The following is a 20,031-nucleotide window of genomic DNA, read 5'->3' on the forward strand; positions in this document are numbered from 1 at the left end:
AACACACATTCATCCCATTGTCTAGTTTGTCCTTACACATATATTTATCTCACTGTCTAGTTTGTCCTTACACACGTTCATCTCTGTATAGTTTGTCCTTAAACATACATTTATCTTTGTCTAGTTTGTCCTTACTCACACATTCATCTCTGTATAGTTGTCCTTACACACATTCATCCCCATGTTTAGTTTGTCCTTACACACACATTCATCTCACTGTCTAGTTTGTCCTTACACACACATTCATCTCACTGTATAGTTTGTCCTTACACACACATTCATCCCATTGTCTAGTTTGTCCTTACACACATTCATCTCACTATCTAGTTTGTCCTTGCACATACATTCATCTCACTGTATAGTTTGTCCTTAAACACACATTCATCCCATTTTCTACCTTGTCCTTACACATTCATTCATCTCACTGTCTAGTCTGTCCTTGCACACATTCATCTCACTGTCTAGTTTGTCCTTAAACACACATTCATCCCATTGTCTAATTTGTCCTTACACATACATTCATCTCACTGTCTAGTTTGTCCTTACACACATTCATGTCTAGTTTGTCCGTACATTCATCTCACTGTCTAGTTTGTCCTTACACACACATTCATCCCATTGTCTAGTTTGTCGTTACACACATTCATCTCACTGTCTAGTTTGTCCACATTCATCTGTCTAGTTTGTCCTTACACACACATTCATCCCACTAATTTGTCCTTATACACATTCATCTCACTGTCTAGCTTGTCCTTACACACACATTCAGCTGTCTAGTTTGTCCTTACACACATTCATCTGTCTAGTTTGTCCTTACACACACATTGATCCCATTGTCTAGTTTGTCCTTACACACATTCATCCCATTGTCTAGTTTGTCCTAAATGAAGAGGGTGCTGCTTGCACATCCATCATAGCCAACACATAGCAGCCATCTTGAAAATCTTGATGTCACTATTCCTCCCAGTGCTCAAATATTTTTTTTTTGACAGCAGGCCCAGGGCTGGTGACTTAAAAAATAACAAGCCTGACTGAAATTCCACAAGCCCCGAATCCAATTTCCGTTTACCCAAAATTTCCCCTTTTTTAATATTATTTGTCACACAACGATGAAATTGCTACAATTCAAATATAAACTCAGTAGGGGATTTGGAGGTAATGCAGGTGTTATTAGTGTTCATCACTACACTCACTAGAGACTGGACTCTCCTGGTGTTCAAACTTCTCGGCTGGATTCTCTGAGCCAGTCATGGTCAGAACTAAGTTGACATATGTCAATATGTTGTTTGCTGTAAGTGCAAAGAAGTCATTGCCTTCCCCTTTTGTTTTTTTGCTTTCGTGTTTCACAAAGTAAAATTCTGTCAACCAGATCTGAAATTTATTTTTGTCAGGCTTTGCTGATATTACTGGTACCTAAATCAGCTTAAAAAAATTAATGACACTTGAACACTATTCTGACATGATCATGCTTTGCGTTTTATATATGCAGTAAAATCTGACTTCAAAGAAACATTACCACTGTCCACAACCTTGTCAAAAAAACTATAATATATACATAAGGCTTACACATTTTCATACATAATAAGTTTTGTTCTCCTACACACATCTAACATCTCTTTGATTTATCTATCGGGCTGTTCCATGTCCTGAGCGTACCTATGCAAATTAACACAACGGACTCACCCATTGCAGTCTTTAGATACATCTCACTAGCTACTGTGAACCAATTAAGTGATAAGTGAAATGGTGGTCTATAATTGGACCTCTTTGCCTTTTAATTAAGGATAGTTTTATATCAGATCCAATCACGAATTTTTACCGTTTAAAAATGCTACGTGTAATGGGTATATCCTGATAGTGGTGAGCATATCTTTTTCCGTTTTCAAAGATTACTGAAAATTGTTTTCTTGAAACACAACTGTGGCAGAGGGTTTGGGATGAATGTGTTTTTAGCATAATATGCTGTGTTACAATTTGATTAAAATCAGATCTACACTTAACGTAGGGCAATGGCAGTCTGATTTTAATCAGATTGTGCTGTGTTATGGCAGGCATGTCAACATCTTGAAAATACATTTCCACATTTCATCAATGTGATCAAAGTTTTCTCAGACAAATTTGATTATTTTTTTTTACAATCCAAACATGCACCTTATTTAGAATACTAGATGGGACCAATCTGAAATTAGAGGTGCCATGGGTATCGGGCTATACAAATTTGTGAGCACTGCCTCCTGAATAGATGGTCATAATCAACACGAGGTTTTTCAGACTGGCACCAATTTCATTCAGATCCAAAAAAAAGTGTTCTAGTGAAAACCCCATATCAATATGACTTTCCATTCAGGAGAAATAGCTATAAGATTTTTCAGATGGCTGCCATATTAGCCATGAGATCAGCATCATTGTCACTCATAACCAATTAAATATCATCTGAAATCTTAGTGTGAAAACCTGATGCTGATTTGACTAATCATTCAGTTGGACTGGCAATAACAAGATTTTCAAGATGGCAACTGTGGTGGCCATATTGGATGTCTGAACAGCACCATTTTCATCTGGGATGAACTAGTCTATGGGATAAATGTTAATGTAAAGTTTAATGGCAATCCTTCAAGTAGTTTATAAGGAGTAGCTAATGGATGGATGGATGGTCCATCCCATAAGCTTGTCTGGTCTATGACCAGTAGAGCTAAAACATAAGATAATATTTAAACTTCAAATAGCTGGTTTCTTTATATACCCAATCAACAGCACTGGAAAAAGTTTCTAAAGGAAGCATCCTACTGACCTAGATGTCTTGGACAACTGTTCTTTCATTTGACCAAGAGGCTGAAGTCAGCCAGATGAGTGATCTCAGGCAGCCTTAGAGCTCTTGTTGCAAGACCTTTGTTTAAAGAAATCCATGAATACTCATGTGCTTAGAATTAATTACAGTTAAACCAAGAGAAATGTAAACAGTTACAAAATATTTATTTTCATAATTTCCTGTATTAAAATGTTTTTCCATGCTCAGATATTGCATATTTGACAAATCAAAATGAAACAGAAGTATGTACAAAAATTTATTTCATCCAGTGCTATTGTAGTACATATGAATAGGTATTCCCACATAAAGAGACTGTTATGAAGAGAGCTCGTGGATCTTTCTTATCCTTCCTACATGTCAATCTGCCAACCAATATTGTCCCTGCCAAAAAAGAAAGAGGTTAAGTATTATCATGGCACATACAGTATTATCATGGCACATACAGTATTATCATGGCATATACAGTATTATCATGGCATATCCAGTGTTATCATGGCATATCCAGTGTTATCATGGCATATCCAGTGTTATCAAGGCATATAAAATAAACTCTGTATTTAATGAAGACAAAGATCAAATTGTTACATCTGAATCTGATAATAAAATATACGGTAATACAGTACTGAAAGAGACCATGGGTACATTGTAATATATTCACATACAGCACTGAAAGAGACCATGGGTACATTGTAATATATTCACATACAGCACTGAAAGAGACCATGGGTACATTGTAATATATTCACATACAGCACTGGAAGAGACCATGGGTACATTGTAATATATTCACATACAGCACTGAAAGGAACCATGGGTACATTGTAATATATTCACATACAGCACTGGAAGAGACCATGGGTACATTGTAATATATTCACATACAGCACTGAAAGGAACCATGGGTACATTGTAATATATTCACATACAGCACTGAAAGAGACCATGGATACATCATAATATATCTGCATACAGCACTGAAAGATACCATGGGTACATTGTAATATATTCAGCATTTCATTACCAGCTTTGATTGTATTTACAAACCAACTTGGTCTAAATCTATAGCTTTCTTTAATTATCATAAAAACTAAAGAAACCCAAAAAAATTTAGAGCAGAATTTTCATGTTCATGTGTAATTAAAAAATTCCCAAGGCCTAAATCATTTTGGCATGAATCCAACAACTCTTTAACAAGGATGTCATTGATTATTTTCTGTAACATGGTGAAAATCAAAATATATTGTATACAAAACAATTATTTGCTTGTCAAACTTATCCAAAGGTAATGAAACACAAAAATATAGGTCCTAGTGACTAACTTGACAAGACATACCATGGTAGTCTCCAGAATATATGTAGGTTCAGATCAGTTTGATAAATGGTTACCTCCCCTGAAAATTATAATATGACAGTGGTGTAGCTTCTGAAATTTAACAATTTCACCAGATTCTTGAAGTGTTATGCCAAGAAAAACATTATTGGAAATGTTACTTATTACTGATCCATGAGTACAGCCAGTAAGTCGTCTTTGTGATTGTCTTCAATTAATTCTGTATACAATCGTTGCTCAAACAATAGCCATCATTAACTGCATACACAAACAAGCAGCTGAAAATGCTGTGGTTGATAAAAGATTCTCACAATTAATAAACATCAAAAAACGAAAGCCACCAATGTGTTTGCTGGGCTTGGCGGTGTTATTAGACGGAACCAGTTGACCAGTAAATAATGTCAGGTTATTAGCTGGAAACTGAAAGGGTACGAAATTATACATGCATTCAGCTTTAAAAATATTACAAAAGTGACTCGTGACCAATGAAGGCCTACTGCACTTAGTTCTCGGGTTTTACTTGTGTATGGTGTTTGCTTATGAACTCGATATTAATTTCCAAATTAAAAAAAAAAATATTTTACTGTTATTGAAAAGCAAGTTCACAAATGCAAGTAGTTCTCTGCACTTTTATTATAGTAGATTTCAAAAGTTTCTTTCTGAAGTAAAGGTTATATGCATGCTGAAAGCATGGGTTGATTGTTAATTATTCTTGCTGTAGTCATTCAAGCGAATAGGCATACAAGTGTTAATTATTGGAAATTTACAATGGATAAATGTACACGGAAATGCATATAAGAAAATTTTAGCAGTATGAAATTTCTACAGGCACTATATATATATCATCAGCATGGAGTCTGATCACCATCAATATATAATTAGTATGGAGTCTGATCACAACAATACATACTCAGCATGGAGACTGATTACCATCAATATATCATCAGCATGGAGTCTGATCACAACAATATATACTCAGTATGGAGTCTGATTACCATCGACATATCATCAGTATGGAGTCTGATTACCATTGATATATCATCAGTATGGAGACTGATCACCATCAATATATCATCAGCATGGAGACTGATTACCATCAATATATACTCAGCATGGAGTCTGATTACCATCGATATATCATCAGTATGGAGTCTGATCACCATCAATATATCATCAACATGGAGACTGATCACCATCAATATATACTCAGCATGGAGTCTGATTACCATTCATATATCATCAGTATGGAGTCTGATCACCATCAATATATACTCAGTATGGAGTCTGATTACCATCGATACATCATCAGTATGGAGTCTGATCACCATCAATATATACTCAGCATGGAGTCTGATTACCATCGATATATCATCAGTATGGAGTCTGATCACCATCAATATATCATCAGTATGGAGACTGATCACCATCAATATATCATCAGCATGGAGTCTGATTACAACAATATATACTCAGCATGGAGTCTGATTACCATCGATATATCATCAGTATGGAGTCTGATCACCATCAATATATCATCAGTATGGAGACTGATCACCATCAATATATCATCACCATGGAGACTGATCAACATCAATATATACTCAGTATGGAGTCTGATCACCATCGATATATCATCAGTATGGAGTCTGATCACCATCAATATATCATCAGCATGGAGACTGATCACCATCAATATATACTCAGCATGGAGTCTGATTACCATCGATACATAATTAGTATGGAGTCTGATCACCATCAATATATCATCAGTATGGAGTCTGATCACCATCAATTTATCATCAGCATGGAATCTGATTAACATGTTAAGATTCTAAAATAAACATGACCTGATATTTTTTTTAATTTTTATATATTTTCTTTCATACTAAGTATACTTGTTTGTGGCTAATTTGCTAAAGGACAGTAGCTATCCTTAATCCACTGTACATGATACTGACAACAAGGATGCCCACCCTTAATTCACTGTACATGATACTGACAACAATGATGTCCACCCTTAATTCAATGTACATGATACTGACAACAATGATGTCCACCCTTAATTCACTGTACAAGATACTGACCACAAGGATGACCACCCTTAATTCACTGTACATGACAATGACAACAAGGATGCCCACCCTTAATTCAATGTACATGATACTGACAACAAGGATGCCCACCCTTAATTCACTGTACATGATACTGACAACAAGGATGACCACCCTTAATTCACTATACATGACACTGACAACAAGGATGCCCACCCTTAATTCACTGTACATGATACTGACAACAAGGATGACCACCCTTAATTCAATGTACATGATACTGTCAAAAAGGATGACCACCCTTAATTCACTGTACATGATACTGATGACAAGAATGCCAACCCTTAATTCAATGTACATGACAATGACAACAAGGATGCCCACCCTTAATTCACTGTACATGATACTGACAACAAGGATGTCCATGCGTAATTCACTGTACATGATACTGACAAAAAGGATGACCACCCTTAATTCACTGTACATGATACTGATGACAAGAATGCCAACCCTTAATTCACTGACAACAAGGATGACCACCCTTAATTCACTGTACATGACACTGACAACAAGGATGTCCACCCTTAATTCACTGTACAAGATACTGACAACAAGGATGACCACCCTTAATTCACTGTACATGATACTGATGACAAGAATGCCAACCCATAATCCACTGTACATGATACTGACAACAAGAATACCCACCCTTAATTCACTGTACATGGTACTGACAACAAGAATGACCACTCTTAATTCACTGTACATGATACTAATGACAAGAATGCCAACCCTTAATTAACTGTACATGATACTGACAACAAGAATGACCACCCTTAATTCACTGTACATGATACTGACAACAAGGATGTCCACCCTTAATTCAATGTACATGATACTTATGACAAGAATGCCAACCCTTATTTCACTGTACATGATACTGACAACAAAGATGATCACCCTTAATTCACTGTACATGATACTGACAACAAGGACAACTATCCTTAATTCACTGTACATGATAATGCCAACAAGGATAACTATCCTTAATTCACTGTACATGATAATGCCAACAAGGATAACTATCCTTAATTTACTGTACATGATAATGCCAACAAGAAAACTATCCTTAATTTACTGTACATGATAATGCTAACAAGAAAACTATCCTTAGTTCACTGTACATGATAATGCCAACAAGAACAACTATCCTTAATTTACTGTACATGATAATGCCAACAAGAACAACTATCCTTAATCCACTTATATGATAATGCAAATAAGGACAAATATCCTTAATTAACTGTACATGATACTGACAACAAGGACAACTATCCTTTGTTATGTATATTAAATTTACATTGTTTGCCTGTTAGTTTTAATTTTCTTTTTATTCCATTACATGTCACTGTAATGTAACATTTTACTGGACTTGACCTTGTCCAAATTTGAGTTCTTGTTTGATCTGATTGACTTTAAAAAAAATATTTCATTGATGTAAACAACTAATAATAGCTTCATTATTCTGTATGTGCAAGAGCCAATTAACCGAATTATTATTCAGGTAAACATGTTGATTTCGGTCAAGATTTAGGAAAATCCAAAGTGAATTTTATAAGCTATTATGTTTTAAATGAACAAGGCACATTAAATCATGCTAGAAAGTTTTTTTCCATTTAGTAATGGTTGTTTTTAGAAAATGTTAATTTTAGCCTTGGGGTCAAGCAGAGAACTATATTATCTTGTGACTGTGTGAATTTTACCAGTCGTGCTTTGTATTATGTTGTGTCCAGTTTGGGGTGAATTTTATTTTCTTCAAATTATTGAATTAGAGTGATTATTTTCTCTGGAAATACAAAAGTGCTCTGATAAAATTCTTGGATAAAGACATTCATTGGAATTTACACTGAATTCAAACCTGGAATAATATTTCTGTGATTCAACAAGATACTGTTGACACATCAGAACTTCATAGGCTATAACAGACATCTCACTGCCTTCAATTTTGGATCTCATTGGGACTTGAACTCCGTTTCATTCAGGACTTTTTATTACTAGGATGTGTGTTTTTAATTCTTGGATTACAATGTGGATTTAATTCGCAATACCATAAGTTCTTTTTTCTCATTATTCACTTTGTATTCTAGGGAAATAAATTATTTGTTAAATTTTACAAAGCTTGTTGTCTTCACTCTTTTCTGTTACTTAATTTATGAGCATAGACTTGTAACACCTTAATCCACTGTACATGATAAGGACAACTATCATTAAGTCAAGGATGACTACCCTTAATTCAACAAGGATGCCACCCTTAATTCACTGTACATGATACTGACAACAAGGACGCCCACCTTTAATTCACTGTACATGTTACTGCCAACAAAGAAAACTATCCTTAATCCACTGTACATCATACTGACAACAAGGACAACCATCCTTAATTGACCATACATGATAATGCCAACAACTACAACCATCCATAATCCACAGTACATCATACTGACAATAATAATGTCCATAATCGACTGCACATGATAATGACAAGGATAACTGTCTTTGATCCACTGTACATGATAATGACAAGGTTAACTGTCCTTAATCCACTGCACATTACTGAATACAAGGATGACTACCACTGATCTACTGCACAAAATATTGACAATAAGGATAACTATCCATCAAACATGATACTGACAAGGACAACAATCCTTAATCCACTGTACAGTCATACATGATACTTACAACAAAGATAACTATCCTTAATCCACTGTACAGTCATACATGATACTTACAACAAAGATAACTATCCTTAATCCACTGTACAGTCATACATGATACTTGCAACAAAGATAACTATCCTTAATCCACTGTACAGTCATACATGATACTTACGACAAAGATAACAATCCTTAATCCACTGTACAGTCATACATGATACTTACGACAAAGATAACTATCCTTAATCCACTGTACAGTCATACATGATACTTACGACAAAGATAACTATCCTTAATCCACTGTACAGTCATACATGATACTTACGACAAAGATAACTATCCTTAATCCACTGTACAGTCATACATGATACTTACGACAAAGATAACAATCCTTAATCCACTGTACAGTCATACATGATACTTACGACAAAGATAACAATCCTTAATCCACTGTACAGTCATACATGATACTTACGACAAAGATAACAATCCTTAATCCACTGTACAGTCATACATGATACTTACGACAAAGATAACAATCCTTAATCCACTGTACAGTCATACATGATACGACAAAGATAACTATCCTTAATCCACTGTACAGTCATACATGATACTTACAACAAAGATAACTATCTTTAATCCACTGTACAGTCATACATGATACTTACAACAAAGATAACTATCCTTAATCCACTGTACAATCCTCATAACAAGGATGACTACCCTTAATCCACAGTACATGATACTGACAACAAGGATAACTGTCATTAATCCAATGTACAATGCTGACAACAGGGTAACGAGCTTTCATCCATTGGACATGATGCTGACAAGGATTTTTTGGGGGGTCTTGATTAAAGACCTCTTTGAGTTTACTCATCCATAGACTCTGATGCACTGTCTGAAATAAAATATTGGACTGTACATACAAAAATCTTAAATTAATAAAACTCTGTCAGTGGACACAGGCATAGTATGCAGTAAAGTCAAGTTTCGTCCTTCTCATGGTAAGAAATGGTCAGCTACGTGTCCTATAATGACTTCAATGCAAAACTTGTCAACAGTTACTGAAGCTTGAAATTTACATCACAATGATATATTTGCAAAATGTCACTGAGCATGAAATTTACCATCATAATGATATATTTCAGTGATAGGGTGTTGGACCACAAAGAAGCATTGATATGCAGAGTTTTACAGCCATAAGAAACTGACTAAAACATAAAATTTAACCAAAGATGGATGGATGGATGGATGGTGGGTGGGTGGATTGATGGATGGTGGGTGGGTCGGTGGATGGATGAGCTGAAGTACAAGATAACCTTACAAGTCAATTCCATGTTTGTGGCAGGGCATAGAATAGATATTGATGATGATGAATATTTCCAACCTTTATCTACTTCCACTGGTTGGTCCAGAAGAAAGATTGTTTGTTTCCAGTGGGTTGCAGTGTGAGCAGGGCTAGTGGAAAAGGAAACCTGTAGAGACAGAATAATTAATTTGAAGAAAAAAAACAGACACCAGTTATTGTAAAATTTAAAATTCTGTTTTAGTCATTTTTTCCAACATAAATGTTAGCATTCCATTAAAGGCTTATAAATAATTTACTTTCTCAACCTTGAAAAACACATGACACTCTAATACACCATATGAGACCTTACTGAAGCAAGTGACTAAAACAATGCAAAGACATTTCTAAATACAAAATGAATTTTGTTATAAATTATAATTACATTATCAAATTTAAACAAACATCAGTATGACACTGACAGCGCAAATTCATAAATATACTTTTTTTAAATGGAGGACACAACTATTTATGCCCAGAAATTGTTCATATAAATTTCAGTTTAAGATGAAATTAAGTAGCTATAAGTGGAAAAAAGGGGTTGTGTGACATCAAACTAATTCTACTGCCAAGGGAACGGCTTTACTGTGAATTTTCTGAACAGATATCATAAGATTCAACATGATTTGTCCCAATCATATTCCTCATAACACTAAAATGGATTTTCCTGATCAGATTTCTCATAACATTCAATATCATTTTGCCCAATCAGATTTCTCACAACATTCAATATCATTTTGCCCAATCAGATTTCTCATAACATTTAAGGGGATTTTCCTGATCAGATATCATAAGATTCAAAAAGGTTTATCCTTATCTAATTTCTCATAACATTCAAAGGTAGTTTGCCTGAGCAGATTTCTCTTAATAATAATAATAATAATAATGAGGACTTTTTATGGTGTTGCGTGTTTATGACATACCATAAAATAGTCTTGCATGTTTATGATATACCATGAAGGGGGCACTTACCTCTGAATTCAGGAAATGAAAATGACCAAGTGGAGCTAGCACTTTTTTGAAAGGTACACATCTGGAGTAAGGCCAAGCTGTATACTCTATAACCCATATTACACCATCAATCATACACCAAAATAAAGAGAATTAAAGGCTCTTTGAATTATACCTAGGATATACAAGGTCTTTTTTAAATAGCCAATATAACCAGTGAGGAAAGCCAGGGAAATACTTTTTCCTTAAATTTCTAACCCTATGCAAAATAGGAAACTGTAGAGCGCCACTTTGCAACAAATATAAAAATGTATGCAATTAATTTTCATATCATTATGTATGATGTTCTGAATAAAATGGTACATTAATATTGATGTTAAGCATGAAAATAAGCTAATTATGTTCATTTTGCTCTTGCTTACATAATTTGCCATGAGGCATGTTTGTGTGAGTAGTGACCTTAATTATGGCGAAATTAAAAGTCTTAGAATATAGGAAATGAGTCAACTTAAATTTAAAACTGTTGCAATAAGTAAAAGAAATATATAGTGAAAATGTTTCTTTTCATTTGTTTGCAATGAAATAAAAAATAAATGATGAGAAAGCAAATTCGCTTCTTCCATATTAAACAATAGGCAAATATTTTAAACTTTGACCTTTATGAACCTGATCTGTTCCATCCCTTTTCAAACTGTAAAATTTATTGTTGATATCTCAGAAATAATTCTGGCTAGTTTCATGTTCTTGTCATTCAGCATAACATTGGTTGCTATGTTTACAAAATGTAAAGTGTATTTTTAAAATAGCTCACTTTTTATCGGGGGGGGGGGGCTTAACTTGTTAGAGTCTCTGACACTCATAACTAGTGTTCTGTTGGGGGCAAATACAAGAGAATTATTCAAAAGGACTGTTTTGATGCTTGCAACTTAAGTGTTTCAATAATAATACCTATGTTCTCTTTATGGGGGGCACTCACCAGATAATATGTACTTTTGAGAGAGTGACATATGTAAGGTGAAGTTGTTTGCATTTAAAACATGCACAATGGAGAGAATGTTGGCATACCTCTATGCTACATTAATGTAATGTGGATGATATTTCTTTGGATATTATACTTTTGGAAATTGTACATGATCTAAACACACTGCTAACTAAAATGACTGCTCCCTTGTGCTAAAAAATCAGTCTGAATTAGTCTAAAGTACACTAACCATAGCAGCTATTAAAACAGGGAAAATGAATTTATTACCAGCTTCTGAAAGTGCAATGAAAGAATTACCAAATATTTAAAATGTAAAAAAAAGTTCTCAGCTCTTTTTTTTATACAATTTACCTCTGAAGTTCAGGTAGTGAAAATGACCAAGTGGACCTAGAACTTTTTTGAAAGGTCTATATGTGTAGTAAGGCCAAGCTGTATAATCTATAAACTATATTATACCCATCAATCATACATCAAAATAAAGGGAATTAAAGGTTCTTTGAATTATACCTAAGATATACAAGGTCTTTCTTAAACAGCCAGTATAACCAGTGAGGAAAACCATGGAAATTCTTTTTCTTTAAATTTCTAACCCTATGAAAAATACGAAACTGTAGAGCGCCACCTATATCATAACACGCAAGATTATTTTATGGTATGTCATAAACACGCAAGACTATTTTATGGTATGTCATAAACATGCAAGACTATTTTATGGTATGTCATAAACACGCAAGACTATTTTATGGTATGTCATAAACATGCAAGACTATTTTATGGTATATCATAAACATACAAGACTATTTTATGGTATGTCATAAACATACAAGACTATTTTATGGTATGTCATAAATACACAAGACTATTTTATGGAATGTCATAAATAAGTTGCTTGTCTTAAAATCAAATTTCAAGAGTCTAGATGAAAATGTTCAATTTAGCATTTTATTTCCATATTTTAAAGCATTTTGTTCTAATTAAAGTTTTTTCCAATCTGCTTGGGAAAACAGCTGTTGTATTGCAAAGCAAATTTACATCATAATCTCTCATCCTATTATACCATGAAATACTTTGAGATGTGGGCGTGCGATGTGGATATTAACTTAAAAAATGTTCAAGTCATATCACTACGATGTGTGCAGTGTGGCAATTTATAGTAAAGTCTAGCACTGGGGCATCAAGCCGCAGACATGAAACATAATCTTCCACCCTGTCACATTAGACCAGGCGAACCAGTGCTGACTCTAAGCTCATAATGCTGAGCGCCTAGCGAGGTAGCTGCATGTACCATTTTTGTAAGTCTTTGGCATGACTCGGCCAGGGTTCAAACCCACAACCTCCCACATCTGAAGTGGACACTCTAACCACTTAGGCCACCAGAATGGTCACACTTAGAAATGTAACTGGTAGAGTCATGGAAACATGTAATGACATGAGTTCTGTAGTTATATGAGTTCACCTGACAAAGTTATGCAGTCTGTTGAATACATAAAATTTACTTAATTGCAACTATATGCACAAGCTGTTGACAATATAATACATATCAGAGTTATAACTAAATTTATAACACTTTTGTAAAAAATAAAATTTTGAAATCTCACCACAGAGGGACAGCCAGTTTCAAAACCAATGTCAAACCAACTGACAAGACCGACTACTGAACCACTGTCTGTCACAGTGATGGCAAAATCCTGACTAAATTGTAACTCTGACACACGACAACTGCTGGTGTTCCATCCCTGAAAGAGAAATGAAATATAATGTCTTGTTTTCTTGAAATTTTACAGGAAAATTTTGATAACTAAAGCTTCAAAATTACACATTTTTGAACATTTTCCATATTCTCTGAATAAATGTAAAACTATACAAATTTAATTATACTCTTTGGGGGAGTTGCTATGGATTGGTTAAGTAACCATTCCATGAAGAATATCTTCCCTTTCCATAACAGACTGTCCACAACAATATTAATTTTGCTTGGAATGTGGTGAACTCTAAGGAAAATTCCTTCTGAAACTGCCCTGTGAAGGAGGTTCCAAAACCCCATGAAGAAAGAAGTGCTTCCTTGCCTCTTGAGTTATGTCACCACTGACATGTCAGCAGAGATGATCACACAGCATCCTCTTTAATGGTGGATGCACACCTTAAGGTCTAAGAACACCACCCTCATTTCCAAATTGTTGATGTGGAGGGTAGATTCTTCCCATGTCCACGAACCCTGAAGAATGAGACCTTCTGGCCCCACCCTGAAACTAATGCGTCTACAAACAGATAAGAGTGTGGTTTGGGAAGAGGGGTGGGGGTTTAAATGCAAAAAAGGAAGCAATGCTAAGATAGGTATAGAAAAAAAACACAAGATAAATCAACCAGGCTTAATCAAAATCTAAGGACTATAAACAAAAACCAGGCTTAATCAAAATCTAAAGACTTTTAACAAAAACCAGGCTTAATCAAGATCTAAGGACTTTTAACAAAAACCAGGCTTAATCAAAATCTAAGGACTTTTAACAAAAACCAGGCTTAATCAAGATAAAGGACTTTTAACAAAAACCAGGATTAATCAAGATCTAAGGACTTTTAACAAAAACCAAGCTTAATCAAAATCTAAGGACTACTATATTCGAAGAAAAAAAACAGGCTCAAATAAAATCTGTGGACTACTAAATTAGCAAAAAGCAGTAGGTGTGATTGCTACTAAAATGTGTTTTCATAACTGAGCATGTGATATGAACATATAAAGTGGTGTGCGACCTGCTTTAGGAAGCATAAAAATGGTACCATTCACAACATGGGTAATATGAATTCCACATAATGGGTAACATGAGTTAAACATCATGAATAATAACTTGAATCAATGCAAGTCCGTATACAGCATCTGATTCAAGGAAAGGGAAAACATAACAGAATATCCATCCTAGTTAGAATAATGCACAACTAAACAGAAATTTCATTAATTAATACCCTGTGTACACAAAATGAATGGAACAAATGTTAACAATTCTCAAGAGAGTTTAAATTAACAGAAAAATCTCAGTGAGGAGTATAATCCCAACATTTACATAGAATATTCACACAAGTAAATTCGGTGGTTTATCCATGAAGAGACAAAACTTCATAGATGTAAGCAATGAAGAAATTACAGCCATGCAACTGTAAAAAGAATGAAGGGCAGTAAAGTGTATGGGCAGCATGTATGCGTTGTCCTTGGGGCTGGAATCTTTCTTTCCTGTTCACCCTATAGGAAGGATGAATTCTTGTCATGCTGTCAAGGTATTTTCCATCTGGAAAAGTACCAGCAATGCAATGGCAACAGGTGTGGTATTACTGATATTAAATTTTGTCTTTGTTCCTAAACAGCAGACAAGATGTTAGAAACATGTTTGTATTCCTAAACATAAGACAAGTGTTATGAGTCTAGGCTCTTACAAAATGTAACAGAAAAGCATGATGACAACAAGCGTTGTAAAATTTAATAAATAATCTAGTTCCCAAGAATATCAAGTGAAAAATGAGAAAAAAGAACTTATATTTTTACAATTCAATCCAAAAATAATCCAAGAATTAAAAAAAATAGAAGTCGAAGTAATAAAATGTGCTAAATGAAACTGAGTTCGAATCCTGAAGAAAATCCAAAAATGGAAGACGATGACATATGTTGTAACCTGTGAAGTGTTGTTGTGTCAACAGTTTCTTGTTGAATCAAAGAAAATATTATTCCAGATTTGAATTCAGTATAACTTCAATAAATGTTTTTATCCAAGAATTTTGTAGAAGTACTTAAGTATTTCCAGGGAAAAGGATCACTCGAAGTTCAATAAAATAAAATTTCAATTCAAACTGGTCACAACATATGTTTGGAGCCCAAATGAAGAATCTCTATAAAGACAACAATTATGCAAAAATTTAAGACGCAAAACAGATTCCCAGATGGGGGTCAAGAGTTCATCCTTCCTGAAAGAATGAAGTTTGTTACATGATAATTATCATGTCGTCCAGGTATGGCTTTGACTTAACTTATTAATTATTACTCTGAGGAAGAATTTTAACATTTACTTTACAAAAAAAGTTGTTTACCAAAACTGTCATCGATTCTGAATCAAGGTCAGAAACTAGATACAGTGTTTCTATTATTAGTTGTTTATCAAAAAAAAAAAACAGGTCAAACAGAACTGAACTGAATTTCTGGAAAATGTCAAATCCAGTAAACACTATTACATTACAATAGCATGTAATGAAATTAAAAACAATTAAAACTAACAAACAAATAATTAAATTAAATATACATAACACAAGACACTGTGAATATATTTGTGTTCCTAAACAGCATACAAGTCACTGGGAACATGTTTGAGTTCCACAACAGTAGACAAAGCGTTGGGAACATTTTTGTATTCCTAAACAGCAGGTAGGACTCCAGGAACATCCTTTTGTTCCTAAACAATGAATAGGGCACTGGAAACATGCTTGTGCTCCAAAACAATGGACAAGAATTTGTTTGGGTTCCTAAAGAATTGACAATGCATTTGGAATATGCTTGTGTTCCTAAACAAAACACAGAGAACGTGTTAGCATCTCTAAACAGCATACAGAACTCTGAAAACCTGTTTGCATCCCTAAACAACATACAGAACACCGAAAACCTGTTTGCATCCCTAAACAGCATACAGAACACCCAAAAACCTGTTTGCATCCCTAAACAGCATACAGAACACCAAAAACCTGTTTGCATCCCTAAACAGCATACAGAACACCAAAAACCTGTTTGCATCCCTAAACAGCATACAGAACACCAAAACCTGTTTGCATCCCTAAACAGCATACAGAACACCGAAAACCTGTTTACATCCCTAAACAGCATAAAGAACAAAGAAAACCTGTTTGCATCGCTAAACAGTGAACAAGGCATTGAGAAAACATTAGTATTCATAAACAGTAGACAGTTCTCTTAAAACATGTTTTTCTAACAGCAGACATGGCACTGGGAGCATGCTTTTGTTCCTAAACAGTGGACAGGGCACTGGGAACATGTTTGTGTTCCCAAACAGTGGACAGGCCATTGGGAACATGTTTGTGTTCCTAAACAGTGGACACAGCATTGGGAATGTGTTTGTGTTCCTAAACAGTGGACTGGCCATTGGGAACATGTTTGTATTCCTAAACAGAGGACACATCATTGGGAATGTGTTTGTATTCCTTAACAGTGGACACAGCATTGGGAATGTGTTTGTGTTCCCAAACAGTGCACACAGCATTGGGAATGTGTTTGTATTCCTTAACAGTGGACACAGCATTGGGAATGTGTTTGTATTCCCAAACAGTGGACACAGCATTGGACAGGCCATTTGGAATGTGTTTGTATTCCTAAACAGTGGACACAGCAGTGGACAGGCCATTGGGAATGTGTCTGTGTTCTCAAACAGTGGACACAGCATTGGGAATGTGTTTGTCAGTGGACACAGCATTGGGAATGTGTTTGTATTCCTAGACAGTGGACACAGCATTGGGAATGTGTTTGTACATGGGTAGGACCTATCATGAAGAGAAACAATATAATAGTTTACACAAACATTACAATAGTTTACACAAACCTTACAATAGTTTACACAAACATTACAATACTTTACACAAATAAAAATGGTTTTTATTCCAAATAAAGAGTCATTCATGTAATATTTAATTCATATTAATGTCTTCCCACATAACATGATTTGATCTAAACAGATATCCATCATTTTGTCTGCAGCATTATCAATGTGACACAAAGTGACATTTCATACACATACAATTCTCTGCAACTTAGACTCGCATAACAAGCACAAGCCTGCCAATTATAGCAATCACCAAAGATCTAACTACAAGCTTGTCAGAAAAGAAAGCTGTTGATTATAAAACTCACAAACATCTGATTATAATCTTGTCAGCATCTTGAAAAGAAAGCGGATTCAAACATTTCAGTGGAAAAACCTGTCTGACTGGGCATGCTCATAGATCTGACTGGGCATGCTCATAGATCTGACTGGGCATGCTCACAGATCTGACTGGGCATGCTCACAGTGGAGTTAAAAAACAACAATCTCCTGAGTTGAAAACTCTGAAGTGATCAGCTGGGTGACTTTTTCAACCTGTCCATGCATCTGGGCAATGGCCTTTTTTTCAGATCTGGATACAGAGCCAGAAAATTCTGATAATGTCCCTCGATTTGTATTATGTAATGTATTCTATTTTAAATATAGTGCCTAGGAAGCCACGGTAGCTCAGGTGGAAGAGCACTGGACTTGTAATCCAAGGATCACAAATTCAATACCCATCAGTGTCAGCTGCCTTTGTGGGTCCTTGGGAAAGGCACTTGGCTGAATGATTTTACACAATAATGTGCTAAACAGTGCTGTTAAAACCAACAGAAACAAAACATGACAAAAATGCACTACCTGAATTGTTCATTTATAAATAACAGGAGCTCTTCATTCTAGCTGAACACTGAATTGACATTTGATTTATGTGCAATATAAGGAACTTCTTCTGTCCTTTCTTCTGACAGGATAAAATGGTACTTCGCTAGAATGGTATTTGGGAAGGATAAAATGGTACTAAGGCAGGATAAAATGGAATATAGGCATGACAAAATAGTACTCAGGCAGAATAAAATGGTATATAGGCAGGAAAAAATGGTATTTAGGGAGGACAAAATGGTACTAAGGCAGGATAAAATGTTAATTAGGTACAATTAAATGGTACTTATGCAGGAGAAAATGGTACTTAGGCAGGATAAAATGGTATTTAGGGACGATAAAATGGTTCTATGGTAGGAAAAAATGGTAGAATAAAATGGTATTTAGGCAGAATAAAATGGTACTTAGGCAAAATAAAATGTATTTAGGGAGGATAAAATGGTATTTAGCTAGAATAAAATGGTAATTAGGGAGGATACAATGTATTTAGGCAGGATAAAATGGTATTTAGCTAGAATAAAATGGTACTTCGGCAGGATAAAATGGTACTTAATGAGGATAAAATGATACTAAGGCAGGATAAAATGGTTTTCCAAATTGTAGGACTACTTAACCTTAAAGAAATGACTGAACAGAGACACCCAATTACATCACAATTGAGAGATGATTGGACAGACACCCAACTACTGAATATATACATTACAACTGAGAGATGAATGGACAGACACCCAATTACTGAATATATACATCACAATTGAGAGATGACTGGACAGACACCCAACTACTGAATATATACATTACAAATGAGAGGTGATTGGACAGACACCCAATTACTGAATATATACATCACAAATGAGAGATGATTGGACAGACACCCAACTACTGAATATATACATTACAATTGAGAGATGATTGGACAGACACCCAACTACTGAATATATACATTACAATTGAGAGATGACTGGACAGAGACCCAATTACTGAATATATACATCACATTAGACAGACACCCAATTACTGAATATATACAATAGACAGATGACTGGACAGACACCCAACTGCTGAATATAAACATCACAGTAGACAGATGACTGGACAGACACTCAACTACTGAATATATACATCACAATAGACAGACGACTGGACAGACACCCAACTACTGAATATATACATCACAACTGAGAGATGATTGGACAGACACTCAACTACTGAATATATACATTACAATTGAGAGATGATTGGACAGACACCCAATTACTGAATATATACATCACAATTGAGAGATGACTGGACAGACACCCAACTAATGAATATATACATTACAATTGAGAGATGACTGGACAGACACCCAACTACTGAATATATACATCACAATTGAGAGATGACTGGACAGA

General features: G+C 34.9%; 1 protein-coding gene across 3 annotated transcripts in view; it reads right to left on the bottom strand.

The window, feature by feature from the left end:
- Nucleotides 1-3,052: 3,052 nt before the first annotated feature.
- LOC149785950 (protein arginine N-methyltransferase 3-like) overlaps nucleotides 3,053-20,031 on the bottom strand; it is an 85,630-nt gene continuing 68,651 nt past the window's right edge. For all 3 annotated transcript variants that reach the window (XM_089976204.1, XM_089976202.1, XM_089976203.1), the window contains 3 exons: nucleotides 13,790-13,927; nucleotides 10,301-10,388; nucleotides 3,053-3,190 (listed from right to left, as the gene is read on the bottom strand). In XM_089976204.1, the coding sequence (XP_089832330.1) occupies nucleotides 3,081-3,190; nucleotides 10,301-10,388; nucleotides 13,790-13,927 (336 nt within the window). In that variant the 3' untranslated portion in view covers nucleotides 3,053-3,080. The remainder of the gene's footprint in view (nucleotides 3,191-10,300; nucleotides 10,389-13,789; nucleotides 13,928-20,031) is intronic.

Source organism: Sinohyriopsis cumingii, chromosome 12 (genome assembly GCF_028554795.1).
Source record: "Sinohyriopsis cumingii isolate HCF-2022 chromosome 12, ASM2855479v2, whole genome shotgun sequence".
NCBI classification, from domain to species: domain Eukaryota; kingdom Metazoa; phylum Mollusca; class Bivalvia; order Unionida; family Unionidae; genus Sinohyriopsis; species Sinohyriopsis cumingii.